The 25,559-nt window shown below is 45.8% G+C and overlaps 1 protein-coding gene across 3 annotated transcripts in view; it reads left to right on the top strand.

Moving 5' to 3' along the window:
* The window catches only part of YIPF1 (Yip1 domain family member 1), a 36,973-nt gene extending 11,678 nt beyond the window's left edge, over positions 1 to 25,295 (top strand). Inside the window, exons 1-8 of one of the 3 annotated variants that reach the window (XM_040407961.1) lie at positions 8,922 to 8,988; positions 11,403 to 11,483; positions 11,564 to 11,651; positions 15,979 to 16,095; positions 19,078 to 19,244; positions 19,664 to 19,846; positions 23,570 to 23,659; positions 25,110 to 25,295. In XM_040407961.1, the coding sequence (XP_040263895.1) occupies positions 8,941 to 8,988; positions 11,403 to 11,483; positions 11,564 to 11,651; positions 15,979 to 16,095; positions 19,078 to 19,244; positions 19,664 to 19,846; positions 23,570 to 23,653 (768 nt within the window). In that variant the 5' untranslated portion in view covers positions 8,922 to 8,940 and the 3' untranslated portion in view covers positions 23,654 to 23,659; positions 25,110 to 25,295. Of the gene's footprint in view, positions 1 to 8,921; positions 8,989 to 11,402; positions 11,484 to 11,563; positions 11,652 to 15,978; positions 16,096 to 19,077; positions 19,245 to 19,663; positions 19,939 to 21,740; positions 21,879 to 23,569; positions 23,660 to 25,109 lie in introns of those variants that run through there. The other 2 variants (XM_040407958.1, XR_005774267.1) reach the window with 2 other exon arrangements.
* The last annotated feature ends 264 nt before the right edge of the window (positions 25,296 to 25,559 follow it).

Genomic DNA, 25,559 nt, shown 5'->3' with positions numbered 1-25,559 from the left:
AGGCAGGGGTATTAGTATTACTGCATAAAAAACTAAATTACAAGTTACTGACAACAGAAGCAGATGACAATGGGAGATTGATAGCCTTTACCATTGAAACCCCGGCTGGGACGCTATCAATTTATAATGTCTATGCACCAAATGTACAAGCAGGCCCCTTCATTGGGAATCTAGAAAGGAGAATCTTGCAAGATCCCAATGACCTACTGTTACTTGGAGGAGATCTTAATATGGTACATTCAGTCCTAGAAGATAGAAAACGGACTAGGGTTAGCAAAGCAGACAAGCAAAAGGTCACGTCCATGCTTCCTAGTATGATGGACGCGACCAAGTTAACTGATATCTGGCGACACTGTAACCCCATGGAACGGGAATATACACACTTCTCTCACTCTCAATGTGCTTGGTCTAGGATAGACTATTTTTTGGGGTCCAGTTTATTGTCCACCAAAGTAAGCAAGGTAAAGATAGAGGAGATGGTGATTTCTGACCATTCACCGGTATCATTGAGATTGAGAGAAGTCACCGCAAAGGGCCAGGATATTATTTGGCGACTCTCAGGATACTTAGCTATGGATGAAACCTTTAAATCTAAGCTGTTAGGATGGTGGTGGGAATACAAAGATACAAATGGGCAGCACCAAGACAACCCTTCCCTTTTTTGGGATACAGCAAAAGCTGTATTAAGAGGAAAAATCATCTCCTACACGATAGCTCAAAAAAAAGACACACGGTCCAAATTTTTAGAAGCTACTAATAACCTTAGGGCGCTATACACAGAGTTCCAACAGAACCCCACAGAGGCCCATAAAATTAAATGGATTACGGCTAAACATAATTATGACCACTATTTAGAAAAATTAGAAAGGATCCATGCGGACCACTCCTCAGCATACTTTTTCAAATTTGGGAACAAATCGGGTAGGTTATTGGCTAGACTTGCACAAGGGAAAAGAACACAATTGCCACCTCCTAGACTCCAAACAGGTGAGGGAGAATTGTCTAGTGATCCAAAGGTCACACTAGAGATATTTAAACACTACTACGAACAGCTATATACCCAGGACCCTTGCGACATTACTGAGGGTCGTTCCTTCCTGGACTCGGTCCCTTTGCCGTCTATTGAGGAGCCTGATCTGTCAATGCTCAATGCCCCTGTTACGGAGCAAGAAATACACTTGGTGATAAAGTCTTTGCAAAATGGAAAGGCCCCGGGACCCGATGGTTTCCCAGCGGAATTTTATAAATCCCTGGGCCCAGAGGTGGTTCCTAGTCTGCTATTGTTATTTCAGTCCATTATCCAAACACATACGGTAATGCCCTCAGGTAACCTGGCACATATTAAACTGATACCCAAACAGGAGAAGGATCCTACCCTTCCGGGGTCTTATAGACCAATATCTTTGATAAATCAGGATCTAAAAATTCTAGCAAAGATAATGGCCAACAGGCTTGCTAGTATCCTCCCCAAATTCATTGGCTCTCACCAAGTTGGATTTGTGAACGGCCGTTCAGCCACAATCAACATACGAATAGTCTTGGCGGTTCAAGATTGGCTCCTCAGGAGGCGACAGACGGATGAGGCGGGAAGAGAGGCCCTTTTGGCCTTAGATGCAGAAAAGGCCTTCGACAACGTTAACTGGCAATGGCTAGATCTAGTCCTGGACAAGTTAGGAATTCAAGGCCCTTTTAGAGCGTTTGTCAAGGCAATTTACACCGCCCCGCAAGCTAGGATTTGTCTTCCGGGTTTCTTGTCAGAAAAATTCCAACTCCAGAAGGGCACGAGACAAGGATGCCCTCTTTCCCCACTTTTATTCAACATAGCTCTTGAACCACTTGCTAGGTACCTGATAAATTCGGATGTCTATGAAGGAATAAAGGTGGGGAATAGGGAAATTAAACTGACGTGTTTCGCGGACGATATGCTGTTGTTTTTGCGTGACCCTACTAAGGATTTGTCAAGAGTCCTCGATACTCTAAACAAAGTGCATACTTTTACGGGGTATAAGATCAATGTAACGAAATGTCAGTTGCTGCAGGTGGGGAAGGGTTTAAGAGAAAGGCAGGAGGAAGGTCTGATCACGGTGGCACGAGATTATATAAAATATCTAGGAATTAAAATAAGTAAATCCCCGGCTATGATGTATAAGTTGAACTATGATCCGCTCATAGCTAAAATTATTCAAGAATTGCAGAGATGGCAGGAACTCCCGCTGACCCTATTAGGAAGGGCAAGCCTCATTAAAATGACAAGTTTTGCCAGGCTCTTATATCCGCTGCAAACGATACCGCTGCTATTGAAACACACAGACATTAATAAGCTGCAGTCAGCATTTGTAGCTTTCTTGTGGAAGAAAAAGAGACCGCGTATAGCATATAGGAAACTCTGCCTACTAAAATGGGAGGGGGGCCTACAATTGCCAGATATATGGGGCTACAACTTGGCAGCATTATGGCGATACATCCGAGATTGGGTATGGGGAACATCACATTATGCTGATAGGGCGTTAGAACAAGAATTGATGGCGCCCTTTGACCTACATGCTCTGCTACATACCAAAACTCCGCTACTTCCAGAGGGGGCCAAACAAGCCCTGATAATCAGGGACACAATAGCGGCTTGGAAACATGTTAGAAAATTATATAAATTACCTATCTATATATCAGCTTATATGCCGTTGTGGTCCCTTCCATCCTTCCCCCAGGGGAGATCTAATAGTCTGTTTCAAAACTGGCGTAGGAAAAATGTTAAGACCCTGGGAGATTTGTTGACTGTTAATGGATTAAAGCTGCTATCTTGGGACGAAATACAGTCCAAATACTCTATATCCGCAAACCAATACTTGCAGTTCTTACAGATAAGGACATTCTGCACAGCCCAATCAAATACACTGGGTACGGAGGCAGCTATAACTAGATTTGCCTATTTGATGAACCAGACGAGCAACGGGGACTCTATTTCTACACTATACAGAAAGCTAATGAATGTTAAATTGGAGGGGGTGGCGCAGACAGTCTTTAAAGAATGGGAGAAACAGGTAACCGATGACAAACTTACATTTAAAATACGTGAGGGGATGGACAAGGTAAGGTGTGCCATTAGCAGCGAGCATTGGAGAGAAACACACTTCAGAATTATACACAGGGCAACTTATGCCTATAACCTGTCCTATGACAATGCGCCTGCACATTACTTGAGACATTGCCCCAAATGTGACATGTTCAAAGCTGATCTTTTACACGGGATTTGGGGATGTAGTAAGCTGAGAACGTACTGGGAACAAATTTGTTCATATGTTAAAGATACTTGAAAGATTGAAGTTAAAGATGTTCCCCAACAATGTGTGTTCCAATTCATTCCTAGAGTTCAGGAAGATGTTGACTCACCCATAGTGGGCACCAAGGGGCCACATGTGGTATTGCTGGCGGCAAAAAAATGCATATTGAGGAAATGGCTACAACCCCAGTTGCCCACTTTGGATGAAGTCATAGGCACAGTAAAAGTACTCATGTACATGGATAGATTGGAGGCGGAGCGCAACAAGGAATCATCCATACAGTCCTTTATTAGTAAATGGAGACCATTTATTGATAGGTCACTCACCTTATATGAGAAAAAGGAGGTTATGAGACCATTTGTAGACACATCATGGTACATGAAAGCTAGAGTAGCAGGTAGCTTGGGAGATCTACTGATCTAATCTGAGATGTGTTAGCTTATTTGTAATGCTAAGGTTTATACTGTTTAATGGGAACGGGAAAATGGAAGTCAAATACAACAAAGCCACTTGTCTTTATGCTTGAGATCTTTTAGAATTACATTGTAGAGATTCCAACATTTGCAGGATGTTATAGATCTTGACTTGACTTGTTTGTTCTAGGGGGGGGGGGGGGGGGGGGGGGGTTTAAAAATTAAAAAAAAAAGTGATCTAGGCATATTCTTCTTCAACATGCATTGCGTTATGTTAAATTGTCATTTTACTGCTTTTTTGAACTTTACTTAGACGCATTGTACTAACCACTGTATATGAATGCTTGTAAACAATTGCCAAATGCCAGATCATAATAAAAAATTTTGTTTAAAAAAAAAATAAAAATCAGGGAGGGCAGCGAGAGGGGTAGGGCAATACTCGCCTCCGTGTCCTTCATAAAATCATGACTTTACATCATGGAATAGAAAAATCATGAAATTTTATATCAGGGCACGGAGGCTCCTATTGCAAGTTTAAAGTTGAGCCACCACAGAAGAGAAAGCATGAGATGGTAGCCGAAAATAAAATTCCCGGAAAGTGGATACCCTAAGACCAGGGATGGGCAAAGTGCGGCTCTCCAGCTGTTGTAAAACTACAACTCCCAGTATGCCCAGTCTGCCTATAGCTATTAGCCTACAGCAAGGCATGATGGGATTTGTAGTTTTACAACAGCTGGAGAGCCGCAGTTTGCCCATCCTTGCCCTAGACCAATCTGCCAACTTCATGACGTCCTCCAAACGAGCTCCGGAAACAGTCATGGAAGTGGCCGACGCGCTCCGAACTGAATGCACGGTGAAAATAGAAGCATCAATCCCCGCGAGGGACAAGATCCATTTAACCCACCGCGAGAGCGTAACGCTGGCCACAGGGGAAAAAGGCCTGCGGAATGAAATGAACAGATGAGGGGAATTCAAAGGACGCAAACTGATTGTGCGCGATTCGTATTCCTGTAAACAAGCCACTGGACACAACTGTGGTGAAGATGGGGAAAAATGGATAAGATACCGAACGCATGTTGGTTTTTGTACGCCGAGAGATGTTAAACGTTACTCCCTCTGGAGTAAACGAACGGGCGTCATGGTCTAAGGCCCGTACATCTGACACTCTTTTGCAAGAGATCAGGCATAATAAGGTGACCAGCTTCGCGGATAACTGTCGTCCCGACAATTGCCCGTTAGATGGCCAATTAATGAAGAAGTTTAGGACAGTAGAAACGTCCCAAGTTGTTGAAAAACGAGGTCTCGGTGGACGAGTGGAGAGTCGAGAGCCCCGGAGTAATCTACAGACCAGAGGGTGCTGTCCAGCTGGACACCCGTCAAACCCACCATGCCTGAAAGAGATTGCAGACCTATAAAGGTTCATAGTGCGGTACGCTTTGCCATCGTCGAACAAAGACGACAGGAAAGATAGTATTGCAGTTACAGGTGCTTCAATGGGATCCAAATTCCGAGTGAGGCACCAACGAGCCCAGGAATCCCAGGCTGCTCGATAGGCTCGTCTGGTCCCGGGGGCCCATGCACTCTCCAGTAAGAATCTAGTCGTCTCCGAAACGCCAGAGACCTCCCAGGGACCCCCGACACCCTGCAGGCGAGGAGTTGTAAGACTCCTTTTAAAAGCAACGGGTGAAGCTGACCCTCTGAGGAGGTAAGGACGAGCGGGTAGAAGAACCGGCTCGTCGACGAGTAGTTCTAACAGATGGGGAAACCAGGACTGGGACCTCCAGAAGGGTAGGATCAGAACCAGTTCGGCATATTGACGTCGAACCTGGAGAAGAACCCTCGGAATCAGCGCGAAGGGCGGGAACGCATACATGATGGACTCTGACCACTGTTGGAAGAAGGCGTCCACCGCTTCCGCATCCGGGTCCGGTCGCCAGCTGAAAAATCTGGGTAGTTGTGCGTTCAACCGCGACGCGAAGAGGTCGATGGAGAAGGGGCCCCATCGAGATGAAACAGAAGAAAATATTGTGACATCTAATTTCCAATCGCTGGAGTCGGACATGAAACGCGAACTCCAGTCTGCCAGAATATTGTGGAGGCCCGGAAGGTATTCCGCGACCATGATGTCCCTGGCCAAACAATGATCCCAGAAGTCTTTCGCTAGGTGTGTCAGTACGGAGGAACGCGTGCCTCCCATGCAATTGACGTATCGGACTGCCGACACATTGTCCATGCGGAGTCTGATACAGGCCCTGACTGTGCCGTTGACGAAACTGCGTATCGCCAAGGATCCCGCTAGAAGTTCCAAGGAAATTGATGAGGAGATGAGATTCGTCCCGAGACCAAGGACCTCCGGTGGAGACGCCGTTGCAATGCGCTCTCCAACCGTGAAGACTGGCATCTGACTCGAAAATGAGGTCCGGCTGGGGCCCAAGAGGTTGTGGATCCACCACCTCAGCTCGTGTTTGGTCTCCACGTTCACGGCGAGGGTGTCGGCATAAGACGCTCCCGGCCGTAGGTGCGCGATCTTGAGGCGTTGTAGCGCTCGGTAATGAAGAGGCGCCGGAAAAATCGCCTGAATGGACGAGGCCAAGAGACCGATTATCCGCGCTAAATGTCTCGGGGACACCTGAGGCAAAGACAGGGAGTGTTTCAGCTCTTTCCGAATAGATCGGATCTTTGACTGGGGAAGGCTGAGAGTCTGAGCGACGGAGTCTATGGTAAAAACCAAAAACTCCATGGATGTGGAGGGTGTCAGGCAAGACTTGTCTTGGTTGATGATGAACCCCAGGCTGGAAATGAGTGCCGTGGACATCCTTAGATGTTCCTGAAGGGTGGAAGGACTGTGGGCCTTGAACAGGATGTCGTCCAAGTAGATAATTAATCGCACTCCCCGGCTGCGAAGCCAAGCCACTACTGGACGCATTAGCTTGGTGAAACACCACGGGGCGGAAGAGAGGCTGAAAGGGAGACACGTGAACCTCCAAATTTGATCGTCCCATTTAAAACGTAGTAAGTCTCTGGAACTGGGTGCCACAGGGACCGTTAGGTAGGCATCCTTTAGGTCTATTTTGGCCATCCAATCCCCCAGAAAGAGCATGTCCCTCAGGAGATGTATGCCCTCCATTTTGAAGTGGCGATATTGGATGAACGTGTTTAACGCTTTTAGATTGATGACAGGGCGCATCTGGCCTCCTTTCTTCTGAACTAAGAAGATGTTGCTGACCAGACCTACGTGGTCCGTGGGGGCCAGTTCTATCGCCCCTTTCTGGAATAGTTCCGGAAGTTCCCCATCGACGAGTGTACGTGCTGGGCCGGACAACACCATGGGGTGTGGAGGGGGTAGACCCACCGGGTTGGCCACGAGATCTATCTCGAACCCACAGACCGTGGACAGAACCCATGGGTCGGAGGTGACCCTTGTCCACGCATGTGAAAAGAGACGGAGTCTGCCCCCTATACAAATGAACGAAGAAAGTAGAGGAAGGCGGTGACTCACCATATGGCCTCCTGGCGTTAGGATATCCTCGGAATCCTCTGGATCGCCCTGGACCGCCTCGGGATGGGAAAAAAGCTGGTTGGTGGCGCAGGTCCTGTAGTGATGCCCGGTAAGCAAAGGAGCCTCTACCCGTTCCTCGGGTATGGACGGAGGAGCGGCCGGACAGACGGCCCCTGGAACTGCCGGCCCTGGCGGAGAAACGGTTCGGAAAAACTTTCTGCATAGATGACTGCGCCTTGTCAAGGGCCGTGATGGCACCCACATACTTTCCTAGCTCCTTAATAAAGGAGTCCCCAAATAGGAGCCCTTGGGCATCCTTGCCTGCTTCTGAAAGCGCCAAGTTGGCCAGCTTGGGCTCTATTTTCATCAATATCGCTTTCCGCCTTTCTATGGCGAGCGACGTATTGGCGTTGCCCGTTAGACAGATGGCCCTTTGGATCCACCCACTGAGCTCCTCAGGGTCCACTTGTTTACCGGCCACTCTAGCTGATTTGGCCATGTCTAAATTTTTTGCCAGGGGCTCCGTGATGTCTAGAATTTTATCTTGACATGCCCTGAGGGCGGAGTCTAGACCCTTACGGGGATTGAATCCCGTTTTTGTCAAAAATGTAACAATTTTCGGGTCCACCACCGGTGTTTCGCTAACTTTTTGCGGAATTAATGGCCGAGGGCATTCCGCCCGTAGCTTGCTGCGGGCGTCTTTATTGAGAGGCTTGCGCATTATGGCCTCCATATATTGCGCCACATGCGTGGCTGGGAGCCATTCAGAGGACCGGGGATGATGTGGTGAATTAGGATCAAACATCGGTTCCCCTGCCGGATCCGTAAGAGAAACGGCCGATCCTGATGCTACATCTGGGTAAGCGCCTGTAGGTGGCGAGGGATCGCCCTGTAAAGTCGGGTCTACCGCAATATCCATCAAATCCTCCTCTGATCCATGCAGAGAGTGCAACTGTGCCTCCTCCTCGGACTCCCTATCGGAGTCTGACTCAGGCTCGGGCTGTGACCGCGCCGACTTCCATCCTCGTGCACGTTCGGCTTGGCGCGGACAGGCTCTCTTACGCGATCCAAGCGCGTTCTCAATTAATGGAGCAAGGCTATCAGTGTGGGTTCTGGAGGCAGAAGGGGCTGGTAGCGGTGGTAGATTTACACCCTGGTGCGCGGTATGCGGCTGGGCGACCAGGGCTTGGGAGATAGATTGTGTGAGTACGGAGGACATAGAGCCCATAGCCATTATTATGGCATTTGAAATGGATTGCTGTAATGCAAGGGCTTGGGCCTCTGAAGCAGAGGGCTCCATAGCCCTCCTAGGGGTAGGAGACATCTGGCCTCTGGACGCAGGGTCCTGTGAGGGCATTGTAGGGGGTGATGCAGAACGTGAGGGCTGGCGAGACATGATCCCTATATTAGTGGGGGTAAGTCACCCCGCAGAGAAACGCTAAGCAGGAAGGGGGGTTTATTAATGTCACCAGAAAAACTCCTACCCTGAAAGTTGGGGCACAGCTGAACAAGAAAAGAAAAAACAAACTGCCAGGCACAAGCACAGGAGAACCGTTAGTCTGCAGGGCCGGAGGAGACTGCAGGCAAACTCCCGTGAGAGAAAACGAGAAGCGGGAGGGGGGCGTGGCCACCCGATGTGAGGGAGAACAGAGCGCCGAAAAATGAGAAAAAGCTCTCTCCCGAGATCTTGCGTGATTTCGCAAGATCTCGGGTGCAAGACGGCAGAGAAGAGGTAAGCCCGGCGCGCAAGATGGCGCCCGCGATTAGCAGATGCGGGGAGAAGGAGGATCGGGGGAAGGTAGGAACACGATTGTTTCAAAACAAAACCACCATGCCAAAGCAAGAAATCAGGTGCCAATAACCCTCCCGGTGCCCGGGGGTCACAACTGGGGCAGGAGGGGTTAACAGACACCTAGAGGCGCAGAAGTTGAGGGGGGGGAGACCCCAGTAAGCCGAAAATGCATCTGAGCAAAACAATGATATAAATATATATAACTGAAAACGGGAGCCGCCCCAAGAAGTATTCCCAAGGTTAAGGGGACGAATGAGGACTACAAGGGGCGAGCTGTACAATAGGCTGCTATGACAGTGAGACAAACATCTGTACTTATCTGGTAGCAGCAAAGAAAGAGGAGGATCCCAGTGGGAGGACACTATATATACACTGGGACTAAGGGGATGGGCTTGTTGCCATGGTTTTTTGTCTGTATTCAATGTTTTTTTTCTTTGCTGCTATCATTTTCAGTAAAGAGAGAGATAGCAATAGGAGCCTCCGTGTCCTGATATAAAATTTGGAGTTATGTTAATTTATTAGTGCTTTCTCAATTAGAAGTGGGAACTACTTGTGCTCGAGATTGATCGAGGGCCGATCTTCCAGACCACCCCTGGCCTGAATTTAAAGGGGTATTTCCATCACATACAGTGGGGGCATATCGCCTCTGGGACCCGCACCTACAAGAAGAACGAAGTGGGGAGAGCCGTGGCTGGAGGACCCCCAAGCGCTTCTCCCCGCTGCTCCCATACAAGTGATTGGGAGCACACCGCGCAAGCGCCCCCTGCTCCTGTTCATTTCTCTGGGGCAGATGGAAATAGCCAAACCAACTCTCGGATATTTTCGGCGGCCCCATTGAAATGAATGGAGGGCGCCCTCCATTTATTTTCCCGCTCCATTCTCGTTGCCCCCTTTAAGACATGTCTAATTAAAATGGCATAATAGTCAATTCAGAGGTTTCTTCTTGGGTATAGATCTGTTGCGTTCTAATAACAGGTTGCACCTGAAGAACATTTGAAGATGGAAATAGCGGGCGTTGGGAAAACCTATATACAAATAGTAGAAGGAGCTCGCCCTCCTCCAAGCAAATATGTATAAAGTAGCTATGTAAAGGTCCCTTTAGACGGGACAATTCAGCAGGCGATTGTTGGGAAGGAAGCGTTCCTTCCCAGCAATCGCCTGCTCCTCGGTGAAGGAGACCGCCATATTTACATGCAGCGTTCTCCTCCACAGTATGTGGAGTAGTGATGCCGTCGCTTATCCCCATACAGAATCATTGTTTGCCGGCAGCAGAGCGTGTTTAGATGGCATGATCTTCTGCTGGCAAACAACAATTTAGGTGCCTACACCAACGATCCAGTTAGGCCCCTTTCACACGGAGGAGTATTCCGCACGGATGCGATGCGTGACGTGAACGCATTGCACCCGCACTGAATCCGTACCCATTAATTTCTATGGGGCTGTGCACATGAGCGGTGATTTTCACGCATTACTTGTGCGTTGCGTGAAAATCGCAGCATGCTCTAAATTGTGCATTTTCCACGCAACGCAGGCCCTATAGAAGTGAATGGGGCTGCGTGAAAATCGCAAGCAAGTGCGGATGCGGTGTGATTTTCATCCATGGTTGCTAAGATCACAGTCTATTCACTGTATTATTTTCCCTTATAACATGGTTAGAAGGGAAAATAATAGCATTCTTTAATACAGAATGCTTAGTAGAAGGTCTCTTCTTACTTCTTTTAATCATGAGCTGCCGGCTAAAGGACCTGTGGTGACATCACATCACATGGTCCAATCACATGGTCCATCACCGTGGTGATGGACCATGTGATGAGCTCAGTGATGTCACCACAGGTCCTTTGACAGGTCCTAAAGAAAGAACAGAAGACCGGCAGCTACGCGATCAATTGGAGGAGGTGAGTTAATTTTTTTTTACCCTCAATTGTCCTTGTACTAAGCATTCTGTATTAAAGAATGCTATTATTTTCCCTTATAACATGGTTGTATCTACACAACACCGAACCCAAACCTGAACTTCAGTGAAGAAGTTCGGGTCTGAGTACCACATTTAGTTTTTTATCACGCGCGTGCAAAACGCATTGCACCCGCGCGATAAAAACTGAACAACGGAACGCAATCTCTGTCAAAACTGACTGCAATTGGATACCTACTGGCGCGGGTTTGCCGCAACGCATCCGGACCTTATCTGAACATGCTCGTGTGAAAGGGGCCTTACCTGACGAACGAGCGTTTCACTAGTTCATCAGGTAATTGGCGGCACCTTTACACTGCCAGATAATTGCTAAAGGGCATTCCTATGAATGCTTGTTGCCGATTATGTGGCGGATTCTCAGCCAGTGTAAAGGGCCCCTAAGGAGTTAAATAAGTGCAAAAAATGGTTGTGTAACACCTGTACATCCGATGTGTTTTGTGTCCTACAGCTGCTTGCAGGACAAAAGAAGACCGCTCCTTTCTGGACATTTGAGTACTACCAAACATTCTTTGATGTTGACACGTACCAGGTGAGTACAGGTTTCCACTGGTTGCCGTGAAATGTTATTGCGTTCGTGGCTCTGATTACCCAATCTATTTGTCATAACAGGTTCTTCACAGGATAAAAGGTTCTGTTTTACCAATCCCTGGAAGGAACTTTGTACGGTTGTATGTAAGAAGTAACCCAGACCTTTATGGTGAGTGTGAAGGATCTCAGTTCCACTCCATTTTACACGTTAAAGTGTAACTGCCATTTCACTACCAAAAATGAAATTCCTAATATATGTGATGCTGAAGGGAAGATATTCATGAAGCTGCATTTTTCAGCTAATTTTACCTTTCTGATGTCTGTATTCAGCCCTTAGCAACTCTGTGCCTCTATTTCAGCAACTTCCTAAGATGGCCTCTGCTGCTCTTCCTGTGAAGATCTTTGCCCTTCCTTGAGGCCATCCTGTATTTCCCTCACTTCCCATAAGCCCTTGCTCTCCTCACATGAACTAGCAGGACCAATCAGAACGCAGATAACTTCCCACAGTACCCAGAGCAGTGTGTATCCTCACATACAGCTAATCAGAGCCCTGCAATTACATTAAATCAGTAAGCATTTCTTTTAACCACTTAATAGCCAGCTGTCCCTCATTCTTTTCCAGACTGGCATGGGGGGGGGGGGGCTTCTTTAGCTGCTTATATATCTGGTTTGGTACCAGTTAGAAATATGCTTTGTATTGTCTAAAGGCTGATATTCCAAGCTTTCAGACAATACCAGAATGACATAAGTCTGTTCAGTACAGGGGAAGATATCAGTGATAGAAGTCAGGATGCTGTGAATGAAGCTGAAAGTAAAAGCAGATTTTACCCGCGATTATTCCTGACTCTATTTCTAACAGTGATTTCTCCTCTGTTACTTGGAGTAGAGCTGTCATTCTGGTTTTGTACGAAAGCCTGGACTGTCAGCCTTAAAACAAGACCAGTTGCATATTTGCTGCTACCATTGAGAAGATATCACCATCTAAAGCATCCCCCTCCCCCTCCACTTTCTGCCTCAGCCCAGCTCCAGGCTGTCAGGGCTGAGCTCGTCCGTCTCTTGTTATAATACTGAGAAGACGGACTGCACAGGCAACGCTGTGAGATGAGAGCTGCTGAGTAGGAAAGTAGCATGCATTTGTGGGAGTTATTAGCAGGTAAAACTGAAAATGATCAAATTTTAAATCACAAAAGCACTTATACAGCAGCGTGTACTATACCATTAGGTAATGAAAAATGAAACGGCGGTTACACTTTAACCCCTTAGGGACGCATGACGTACCGGTACGGCATGTTTCCCGAGTCCTTAAGGACCCATGACGTACCGGTACGTCATGTGTTGTTCTGATCACCGCCGCCCGGCAGGCGGTGATCGGAACACGGTGCCTGCTCAAATCATTGAGCAGGCACCACGGCTAAATGCGCGAGGGGGTCCCTGCGGTTTGCCGACCTGCGGTTTGCGGCTTTTACCTGGTGCGTCGGTGGTGCCATCGGGTCCCCATGGGGCTGTAGGGGGGACCCGATGGCATGGAAGGCAGCACGATGCCTTCCTGAGGCATCTGCGCTGCCTTCCGGTGAAGAGCCTGTGACATCCAGCCCCCTGGATCTCACAGGCCCCGAAAGCTGTATGAGTAATACACACAGTATTACTCATACAGCCAATGCATTCCAATACAGATATATTGGACTGCATTGTAAAGGATTAGACCCCCAAAAATTCAAGTATACAAAAAATAAAGTATACATATTAGATATCGCCGCGTCCGTATCGACTGGCTCTATAAACATATCACATGACCTAACCCCTCAGATGAACACCATAAAAAATAAAAACTGTGCTAAATAAACCATTTTTTGGTCACCTTACATCACAAAAAGTACAACAGCAAGCGATCAAAAAGGCATTTGCCCACCAAAATAGTACCAATCTAACCGTCACCTCATCCTGCAAAAAATGAGCCCCTACCTGAGACAATCCCCCAAAAAATAAAAACCGTATGGCATTCCTTTCCTTCTGCGCCCTGCCGTGTGCCCGTACAGCGGTTTACGACCACATATGGGGTGTTTCTGTAAACTACATCAGGGCCATAAATATTGAGTTTGGTTTGGCTGTTAACCATTGCTTTGTAACTGGAAAAAAATTATTACAATGGAAAATCTGCCAAAAAAGTGAAATTTTGAAATTGTATCTCTATTTTCCATTAATTCTTGTGGAACACCTAAAGGGTTAACAAAGTTTGTAAAATCAGTTTTGAATACCTTGAGGGGTGTAGTTTATAGAATGGGGTCATTTTTGGGTGGTTTCTATTATGTAAGCCTCGCAAAGTGACTTCAGACCTGAACTGGTCCCTAAAAATTGGGTTTTTGAAAATTTCGGAAAAATTTCAAGATTTGCTTCTAAACTTCGAAGCCTTGTAACATCCCCAAAAAATAAAATATCATTCCCAAAATGATCCAAACATGAAGTAGACATATGGGGAATGTAAAGTAATAACTATTTTTGGAGGTATTACTATGTATTATAGAAGTAGAGAAATTGAAACTTGGAAATTTGCAATTTTTTACAAATTTTTGGTAAATTTGGTATTTTTTTTTATAAATAAAAATGAATTTTTTAAAATTAATTTTACCAGTGTCATGAAGTACAATATGTGACGAAAAAACATTCTCAGAATGGCCTGGATAAGGCTACTTTCACACCTGCGTTTAGGTCGGATCCGTCTGGTATGTGCCCAGACGGATCTGCACCTATAATGCAAACGTTTAGATCCGTTCAGAACGGATCCGTTTGCATTACCATGAACAAAAAAAAATGTTTTTTTTTTGTTTTTTTTTTTTTGTTCATGATAATGCAAACGGATCCGTTTTGACTTTACATTGAAAGTCAATGGGAGACGGATCCGTTTGAAAATTGAGCCATATTGTGTCAACTTCAAACGGATCCGTCCCCATTGACTTACATTGTAAGTCTGGACGGATCCGTTTGCCTCCGCACGGCCAGGCGGACACCTGAACGCTGCAAGCTGCGTTCAGGTGTCCGCCTGCTGAGCGGAGCGGAGGACAAACGGAGCCAGACTGATGCATTCTGAGCGGATCCGCATCCATTCAGAATGCATTAGGGCTGGACGGATCCATTCGGGGCCGCTTGTGAGCCCCTTCAAACGGAACTCACAAGCGGAGCCCCGAACGCTAGTGTGAAAGTAGCCTAAGTCAAAGCGTTTTAAAGTTATCAGCACTTAAAGTGACACTGGTGAGATTTGCAAAAAATGGCCAAGTCCTTAAGGTGAAATAGGGCTGAGTCCTTAAGGGGTTAAAAACATGCATGAATAATTACAGTGCTTCTTCATTAACTTATTATTTTGTCATAGCCTTCAGTGATTTGTTGTGTACACAGGCTCAGTGACTCATAGTGGCGGGCAGCTTTTCCTGGTATTGGCGTTTCACTTGAATACTGCATTATGTATGAGGAGAGAATAATTACAGATGAACCACTGATTAACAAGGTGCTCCTCAGTATGTGCAGGTTTTGAAAATGGTCCCTAGCACCTCCATACTCGGGATTGATGAACTGTACAGCCCCCCCCCCCCTCTACAGTACTGCTGAATGTTCATGGTAGACGACGGTCATTGCAATTCAATATTACTTTTTAATACCAGCCTTAAAGCGGTTTTCCAAGTGTTTTTTTTACTGATGAGTTGACCAATCCTCTAGATAGGTAATCATTATCTGATTGGTGGGGGTCCAACACCCGAGACCCCCTCCGATCAGCTGAGACGGCAGCGGTGCTCGCAGTAGCGCTGCAGCCTTCTCTCTGCTCACCAAGCATCGCGCCGTACATTGTATAGCGGCTGCGCTTGGTTTCGCAGCTCGGCCCCGTTCACTTCAAAGGGACTGAGCTGCGCCTAGGTGTAATCAGTGATTGGTAGCATTCTCTGTGTAAAGCCAGTATTACACAGCCCAATGTGTCATACAATAGCCCGGAGGAAAACGCTCCCTCCCAGCAATCGCCTGCTCGCTAGCGGAGGAGACCGCTGCTCTTACATGCAGTGATCTCCTGGAGGAATGATCACTATGTCATCGCTCATTCCCATGCTGTATAGTGGTTTGCCGGCGTCAACGATAATTTTTTAACCTGTCAAAAGATTTGGTGCTCCCATAATGGCGGCAGTATTACAATGCAAGACGATCGCTCGTTAGCGATCATCTGCCAAAAAAACGGCAGGTGTAATATACGGTAGGCTTCAGTGTGTATACAGAGATAGCTGTACACAGGCTAGTCTTAAGTAAAAAAAAAAAGCTGAGATATAAATTACAAGTTATACTGAATCTTTTCCCACAAAACTATATATCAATCTGCTCAGCCCCTCCTGCTCTATGACCTGCAGACTGCACTGCATTTTGTGGTGACAGGTTCTCTTTAAGATCACATAACATGAGCATGATGCATCCAATTATTTTTCATTTTATAAAACTATTGATGATGCATCTTTCTTTACCAGGTCCTATCTGGATTTGTGCCACACTGATCTTCACCATCACAATCAGTGGGAATCTTTCCAATTTCTTACTGCACAGGGGAGAACCTCGGTACCACTATGTGCCAGAGTTTAGAAAAGGTGAGTTTCACATCGCTGACAGCCAACTGGACCTCAAAACTTAAAAGGTTGGCATTGTAAGTTATTATAGGGGCTGCGGCGGTCACGTGACCATGGACGGGGCTAAAACGGCAGTACTTTTAAAAGGTGTGTTTGTTTGTTTTTTTTGTTTTTTTTAAGACAACCCATTTAACGTAAATCGCGTAAAAAAATATTAGACTGAAAATTCATAATTTTGCAGTTTTGTAAGAACGTGTAGGGGGTCATCTACACAAATGTACAGATAATAAGATCAATTCTCCAGCCTGGTGTACTAGGGACTAAATATAGCAGTGCATGGCTGGATAAATGCTAGATTGTGGGGGGTGCCGCTCTATGTAAACTCCTCTTATCTCCGGTTGGACAGCTGATAAAGGCCCAGCAGTCGGACACCCCTTATTTAACGTATATCATATTATTGACTGTAATGCCCCTTTAAATAGCGATATGTCCTACACCAGTTATGCAGAGCCTGTGGCTCGCCTTCCAGATCTTGTCTGGATCTCCGTGCTGTTATCAGATGGCAGGCGGCGTTTACCCACAGCAATACTCCTGGGTCATAATTCCTCTGCGCAAGTGTCAACAGATTGAAATAAGAAAACCTTTAGTATGGAAAAGATTTACCTTTTTCCTCTTCTGGGATCCCATTTTTTGGCAAAACTAAAAGGCTAAGGCTACTTTCACACTCCCGTTTACATTTTACGGTATTGAGATCCGGCAGAGGATCTCAATACCGGATAAAAACGCTTCGGTTTTGTCCCCATTCACTGTCAATTGGGAAAAAAACTGAACAGAACGGAGTGCACCAGATTGCATTCCGTTCCGTTTGATTGCGTTCTCATACCGGAGAGCAGACCACAGCAAGCGGCGGTTTTCTTTCAGTCATGGGATGCGGAGCAAAAGGGGTCCGGCATGACCCACAACACAAGTCAATGGGGACGGATCCGTTTTCTCGGACACAATAGAAAACGGATCCGTCCCCCACTGACTTTCTATGGTGATGGATCCGTCATGGCTATGTTAAAGATAATTCAACCGTATACGTTCATAACGGATGCAGACGGTTGTATTATCAGTAACGGAAAAGTTTTTGCTGAACCCTGCCGGATCAGGCAAAAACGCAAGTGTGAAAGTAGCCTTACAGCGATCACAAATAGGCTTGTGTGTAACTCACCCTTGCTGAATGTCATGTGCAGTCGGCTGATGGAGTCAAGGGGGAAATTTGGGGCTCCCATAATGTGGCAGGTTGACTGCTCTTAGCACATGGGGTTATATAGTGTGTGTAAATTATATAACAAGTCAGATGCCTATTAGCAGGTATGCTGGATCTCTGGATCATCCATGTATTTACCACCTGTCCATAGGAAAGGTGATAAATATCAGATTGCAAGGAGCTCCTACTTCTCGGACCTCAGCAATCCTGAGAACAGAGGTCCTCGAGTCCCCTCTCGCTCATTTCTACGAGACTGATGGAGCGTCATCTACCACAGAAGTGAATAGAGCAGTGGACCAACCTTCGCATTACCGCTTCAGTGAACTTGGGGACCCCCATTCTTGGGATTCCTGTGGGTCTCTAGCAGGAGAACTCCTCTCTATGACATCCATATCCCCTAGCAGGGTACTTGGTAAGAAGTTGTCTTTAACGAGACGTTCCCTTCAAGAATACTGTACTTATGTAAACTATAAGTGGATTCTTGATTATTAAATCACTTGAAGCTCAGCGGACCAAATGAGTCTTATTTTGGACTTATTGTAGCGTCCAAACATATAAGAATAAGCAATTATATTATAATGGGTTGAAGAAAAGAGTGGAAAAATGGGATGGGCAAAACGGACAGATTCAATCAAGAAATCCTCATCTTATTAAGAAGATTGAAGATCATCGTTACCAGGAATAAAAATAGGCTTGTCTATAATTACTGATTATTTTGGCACGTTGTTGGAGAAGTTTCCCTCCCACTATCCTCAGCCTGAAATGACCATCGCTGTTAAATATAGGTTGTCCACGTGAGGTTCATCTTTTTTTAAATTGTTTTCTATGGCTTTATTCATAAGAAGAAGTATTGCATAATAAGTAATTGTACAGCTGGGGAGTATCTGGCATCTGGTGGAGCACTGGTTCATGTAACAAGGGCCTTGCTTGTTACACCCAACACTAACCAGCAGATCTCGTGTCAGTCTGTGCTTAGGAGAAAATGTCTACATCACAAAGGAGTTGCCCAAGATTTTAATTTTCATGACCTATCTTTAGGATAGGCCATCAGTATCAGATTGGTTGAAGTCCAACTCCCGACCTGTTACATGTGCGCTTGGCAGCTGAAGGCATCTGCGTTGGTCCCATGTTCATATGTGACCCCATTGCTGAGAAAAATGAAATGTTTATATATGCAAATGAGCCTCTAGGAGCAACGGGGGCGTTACCATTACACCTAGAGGCTCTGCTCTCTCTGCAGCTGCTACACCCTCTGCACTTTAATTCACAGGCCAGGCAGGCTGTGTGCGTCAGTGTCCAGCACAGGCACAGTACTGAAAGGATGCTCACCAGAAGCTCTCTTCTCTACTCTTTCCTGTACTGTGCCGGGTACTGAAGCACATGGCGCTTAGGAGAAGTCAGGGCCCGGCCTGATCATGTTTACACTGCCTGGTCCTGTCAATCACATTAATGCAGAGCCTCTAGGAGTAATGGTAACGCCCCCGTTGCTCCTAGAGGCTCATTTGCATATATTAAACATAATTTTTCTCATCAATGCGGGCACATATGAACATGGCACCAACACGGATGCCTTCAGCTGCCAAGCGCACATGTAACAGGTCTGTGTCATAGGTACAAAACTGCTGACAGATGCCCTTTAAGACTCCCACACTAGTCAGTTAATTTTCCTATCAGGATGTATATTGTGTAACCAGCGTTAGTCAGGAACGACTTCCCTGTTGCCAACCTGTTTTTTCATTTTATTCTCACAGTATCCATTGCTGCCACTACCATCTATGCCTATGCCTGGTTGGTGCCATTGGCTCTTTGGGGTTTCCTATCTTGGCGACACAGTAAAGTAATGAGCATGGTGTCCTACTCCTTCATGGAGATCGTGTGCGTCTATGGCTACTCCCTCTTCATCTACATTCCCACGTCGGTGAGTGAACTCAAGAGTTGAACATGCTGTACCAAAACAGGCTAACCCATTCATCGGTGACTGTGCCTTCTTTAATTAAAGTGAATAGCTTTGGGCTAAAGATGAGAACCTCTGAATATATCAGATCATCTCCTTTCACACTTGCGGCAGAGTGATCCGGCAAGCAGTTCCGTCGCCGGAACTGCCCGCCGGATCCGGAAAAATGTATGCCAACTGATGGCATTTGTAAGACTGATCAGGATCCTGATCAGTTCTGCAGCAATTCTGCAGCATGTGCAGTCACCCTAAAAGTCAAATGCATACAAAAAAATTAGGAGACGATGCCAAGGTAAAAGACACAAGAAATGGTGTGCTTCAAGACGTACTGTCAGATCTTCTATTTTCTGATTGGCTATTGGTTATGTCTTCATTTTGTATAGATACTGTGGATTGTCCATTCTGAGATTCTCCGCTGGGTTCTCATGTCTTTAGCCATGTGTCTGTCTGGGGCTGTTTTAATGCTGACATTCTGGCCGGCTGTACGTGAAGATAATCGAAAAATCGCCATCTCCACGCTTGGGGCCATCATGCTGCTTCATGTGCTGCTGTCAGTTGGTTGTGGGGTAAGACAATGCTGAAAATTCTGGATTGATGTAATAAAGTTGCACAGGAAGCTGAGATCTGTACTGCTGTAAGTGGAGAGTTTCTTAAAGGGGTTGTCCAAGAGTGGAAATTTGGTCCGGCACAGTATAAAAAAATATATATATAAAAAAAAGAAAAGAAAGTACTCCAGGTAAAGTGCTGAGCTCCTGCCTCTACCGCTTCCGGTCGTCTCCGGACTGGAAGTGTGACATACTGTCGGCACACATCTTGTTCCAGTCATTGGCCTCAGCAGTGACCTATTCAGGAATAGCACAGGATTGCTAAGGCTCAGATTCATCACCACTGAGGCCATTGATTGGCCCGCAATGGTCATGTGTGTGATGACGGGACTTCACAATTAGAGGTTGTGTCACTTCAGCAAGTGGCATTTATCATGTAGAGAAAAGTAATGCAAGACACTTACTAATGTACTGTGATTGTCCATATTTCCTCCTTCACTGGCTGGATTCATTTATCCATCATATTATACACTGCTCGTTTCCATGGTTACGATCACCCTGCAATCCAGCATCACGGTCATGTTTACATGCTGTAGGAAAAAGCACCGTCCTGTGTGCGCTCCCGCGGTCTTGGCCACCCGAGAGGCCGGCACTTTTTCTTATAGTGTGCAAGCACGACCACCGATGCTGGATTACAGGGTGGTCGAAACCATGGAAACGAGCAGTGTATAATGTGATGGAAAAATGATTCCAGCCAGCAAAGGAAGCAATATGGAGAATCACAATACATTAGTAAGTGCCTCGTATTAATTTCTCTACATGATAAATGCCACTTGCTGAAGTGACAGCAGGGATTGGAAGCAGCAGAGATGGACCTGGAACACTCTGAACAAGTGAATGTTCTTTTTCTTTCTTTTAAACTTTTCCCGGCCCTATGGAGTATAGTTCCTATTCTCAGACAACCCCTTTAAGCTGTCCTTATGGTCCAGAGGTGCTGGGTCTTAGAAAACCCAGAACAGCATTTTATCGTGAAGGTCTGATGCAGCAGCCCCAGTGTTAGGGTGGATTGCAGTTTCCATCCACATCTTATGTATCTATATAAGGCCTCTTGCACACGAACGTGTGCGCCACGTGGTCGTGCTGCGGCCCGCAAAATGCGTGCCGCAATGCATAAACACCGTCCGTGGGGCAGCCGCAGTGGATCGCGGACCCATTCACTTTAATGGGCCCGCAATCCGGCCATTCCGCAAAAAGATAGGACATGTTCTATCTTTTTGCGGAACGGAAGTACAGGACGAAACCCCACGGAAGCACTCCATAGTGCTTCCGTTCCGTGCTTCCGTTCTGCACCATTCCGCATCTCTGGATTTGCGGACCCATGATGCGTGATGCGGAATGCCCTTGGAACGGCACCCATGTATTGCTGATCCGCAAATGCGGTCCGCAGTACGGCAACAGGGCAACTAAGCCTTTTTTGCGCAACAGAGGCAAAAAGAGTGTCCATTGGGACTCTACCAGGCTGGAATACATTGATATTCCTGTATTTACTATGTAGAATAGCATAGTTTACAATACTGTGCTATACAGAGCCATCCAGTACAAAAAATACCAATTTGATATATTTTTTTATTATTTTTTTTTTTACTTTGAACATAGGCACCTATGGCCAATACTGGCATATGTTGGAGATGTACATCGATAAATGCTCCTGCCATATGCCTGCGAGGTACACTTGTTTAACAGGAAAAACAATAAGAGCCAGTTCACACTGAGTTTTTTGGTGCTGATTTTGGAGCATTTCTGCCTCAAAATCAGCTCCAACACCTCAAAATAGCATTGCATTCATTTCAATGGGAAGCAGCACTTTTTTTTAACTCATAGAAAAAAAGCAGCAGCACACCCTACCTTGGGGCAGAATCTGCGCTGAATCTCCCCTTGAAATGAATGGGACAAATTAGCTCCATGTAGGTCCATGCGTTTTTGGTGCACTTTTTTGCATCTTTTTTGGCGCTGCTCTGCTTCAAAAACCTTACGCCCATTGGTTAAAAACCCTGATTTTTAAGCATGTTTTTCAAAATTAATCGTGTGAACTGGCCCTAAGGCTACTTTCACACTAGCGTTAATATTTTCTGGTATTGAGATCCGTCATAAGGTCTCAATACCGGAAAAAAAACGCTTCCGTTTTGTCCTCATTCATTGTCAATGGGGACAAAAAGTAACTGAACAGAACGGAGTGCTCCAAAATGCATTCCGTTCCGTTCTCATACCGGAGAGCAAACAGCAGCATGATGCAGTTTGCTTTCCGTCCTGGGATGCGGAGCAAAACGGATCCGTCATGACCCACAATGCAAGTCAATGGGGACGGATCCATTTTCTCTGACACAATGTATTTAATTTTTTTAGTTTTTTTTTCATGTTCTTTTTTTTGTTTTTTTATCAAAAATCATTTTTATTGATTTTTAAAAAACTATCAAAAAAATACACATTTGTACATAATGATCAAAATCCTGACAGACATTTATATGGACAGATATCTGATGCGTTGACATTGCAGAGTAATACAAAGTTTGTTAAATTACAAATTTAACATTCACCCAACTCCCCCCCTCCCTCCCTAGAGTTTGGCTTGCAGAGAGATGATTACACCACCTTATCCCTACTGTATTTTATTAAACATTTCACAAAGGATATTATATCCAGCTAAGATTACAATAAGTTGAACACTAAATCTTCATTAAAATGCAGCTTAAACTAAGATAGGCGTCCGATTAAGGACAATTGTCCTATCAAACAAGCCCTAGTCAGTGCCAACTGTCTATCAGACACAATAGAAAACGGATCCATCCTCCATTGACTTTCAATGGAGTTCATGACGGATCCGTCTTGGGTATGTTAAAGATAATATAACCGGATCCGGACAAGAATAGGACATGCTCTATTTTTTCGCGGAGCCACGGATCGGAAATGCGGATGCGGACAGCACACTGGGTGCTGTCCACATCTTTTCCGGCCCCGTTGAAAATGAATGGGTCCGCTTTGCGGAACGGATCTGGACCATTCATACGGACATGTGAATGGACCCTTAAGCTGTAGCCTGCTCCCCCCCAGTTAGTGCAAAAGCAGTAGGAGAAGCAAGACATGAGAAAACCACACTATGTGCAAACCCAGAACCACACAGGCCCATAAACAAAAAACTGGGTGGGAGCTGTGTCCCCCAATGGACGGAAGAGAAACAGATTTTACGGTGAGTACAAAAATCTAGTTTTCTCATTGGGGACACAGGCGTTGACCATAGGACGTTACAGAGCAGTCCCCAAGGGTGGGCTTAACAAGCAATCCCCCAGCCAATCAGAGAACCGCTGTTTGCAAAACTCTACGCCCCAAAGAAGCGTCATAAGATGCAAAGGTGTGCACCCTGTAAAACTTAGCAAAAGTATGCAAAGACGACCAGGTCGCCGCCTTGCACACCTGAAGGGCCGAAGCCCCGTGATGCATCGCCCAAGTGGCCCCCACTGCCCGAGCCGAATGAGCAGTCACCTGGAAGGGCGGGGCCTGGTTCTTAACGCGGTACGCTTCCACAATGGCCAAACGAATCCATCTGGAAATGGAAGTCTTCGACGCTGCCAGCCCTCGTCTCGGTCCCTCTGGAATCACGAACATGGAACCCGTCCGCCTGAAAGTAAAGTTTGTGACGGGATATCACATACATCTTATAATGTTTATATTTTTAAATTCTTTTTGCAGCAATATTTCTTCGATCAACCAGAAAGTGACCACGCTGTAACGTCCATTATTAATGTGACCAAAAGGACACCACAGAGTCGCTAATGGGAGGTAATAACATTCCTCCTCTAATTTTGTAATGACGTCAAAAGAGTGCGCATGTTTGGAAGCAGCTTTGCAAATGTTCTTAATAAATAAAATTCCTTCCGTTTTGTGTATACCGCTCCTCCGCAGAACCTATGCGACACCATGGTTACAGACTACAATTTTTTAGTTACTTCTTTCTAACATACCTAATGTATCTTAGCCAGGGGTGCACCACCAATGAGGCGAGGCGAGGCGATTGCCTCAGGCTGCACCAGATAGGGGCAAGAGGGGGGCAGCAGCAGAAGAGGGATTATCTGTTTCGGCAGTATAGTATTGGGGAGCACAGTGGGCACAGTATGTGGTGCTGTATTATCCTGTATGTTTTGTAGCTCTGTATGTAATGTTTTCCAAGTATGTCTTTACCAGTAAGGCTGGAGGGAAGGGGTTAGGTTAAGAAATTGGCATTGGGGGGGTTGTGGTGCCTTTCAGTTTTTGCCTCGGGCAGCAGAGAGGCTAGGTGCACCTCTGATCTTTAGCAAGAAGGTTTGTCCACCTATCGGAGTATGCCAACGACTTATCCCTCTATCCATATTGAAATAAACATGCAGGCTTAGCCCCTGTTAGGCTCCATTCACACGTCTGCAAATGGGTCCGCATTCGTTCCGCAATTTTGCGGAACGGGTGCGGACCCATTCATTTTCTATGGGGACGGAATGGATGCGGACAGCACACAGTGTGCTGTCAGCATCCGCATTTGCGGAGCGCGGCCCCGATCTTCAGGTCCGCAGCTCCGCAAAAGATAGAACAAGTCCTATTCTTGTCCGCAGCTTGCTGACAAGAACAGGCATTTCTATAGTGGTGCCGGGCGGTAGTGTTGCGGATCCGCAACACACCACGGACGTGTGAATGGAGCCTTAGTGTGCAAATTTATGGGGAAGTTGTGGGAATAGGTGCTCAACCGGTGGCTTATGACCAGAATAAATGTGAGACATTAGCCCAGATTTACTAATGTGTCTGCGCCTAGAATCCATCTAAAAAGTGGTGCAAATTGGCACAGCTAGAGTTTTTCCAATTTTTAAAAAAATTTTGGGCTCATTGAAAAGGGGATGGGACCTTCCAGTAAGAGGGCGTGCCTTTGCTGTAAAGAAGATGGTCCTAAGACGCAACATTTTGCCCTGATATTGTGCCACTATTCAGGCATAAAATTCCGTAAGCCAACCAACAGCTGGCATACAGATAGACAGAAGTGTATAGCCATGCATCAAATTGATCATCCAGCCTGAGCCCCTGTGATAAATCTGATGCAGGTCTAGGCTTCGTAAATCTTCCCCAGTGATGGTAGATCCATAAACTTTTGGTAGGATCTGCCGATAATTTAATTTGTAATGTCTAGGTATAATAACTAGGGTGATGCATTGAATAAAATTCACTATCTTTTAGAAAATTGTCTGACCATATATATTTTCATTTTCAGGTGTCATCACAGTCTCTCCATTCACATCCATACTTCAGGCTTATTTGGTGGGGGAAAGCTCTGTACTGGACCGGACGATGAGCTGCTCTGGGTTTTCCTTGTGCTTTATATTCTTTTATATAATAATTTACTGAATGAGCTAATTTTATTTTTATGAAAATTAAAGACGTGTCTGTGATTTTCACGTTTTTTATTTTCTTTCGTGCGGAGAAAGTATGGTGTGGTGATTGGGGGGGTCTAATAATGATCATTCTTTTTGTTATTTATTATTTTTATACTTTTTTTTTTTTTTTTGCTCTAATCTATCAGGCAGAGGTATTTATTTCAGATTAGGTTTTCCGGGAATATACATTCTTTGTGTAGGATAATTTAGAATCGGTAGTGGTCCTAACTCTTGGATGCAACCTTGTTTTGCATTGATTGGACCATTCCTGATCACAGGTGGATGGG

The sequence above is a fragment of the Bufo bufo genome, chromosome 9 (genome assembly GCF_905171765.1).
Source record: "Bufo bufo chromosome 9, aBufBuf1.1, whole genome shotgun sequence".
NCBI lineage: Eukaryota > Metazoa > Chordata > Amphibia > Anura > Bufonidae > Bufo > Bufo bufo.
The sequence above is the reverse complement of the archived record's forward strand: the minus strand, read 5'-3'. Positions and strand labels throughout refer to the sequence as shown.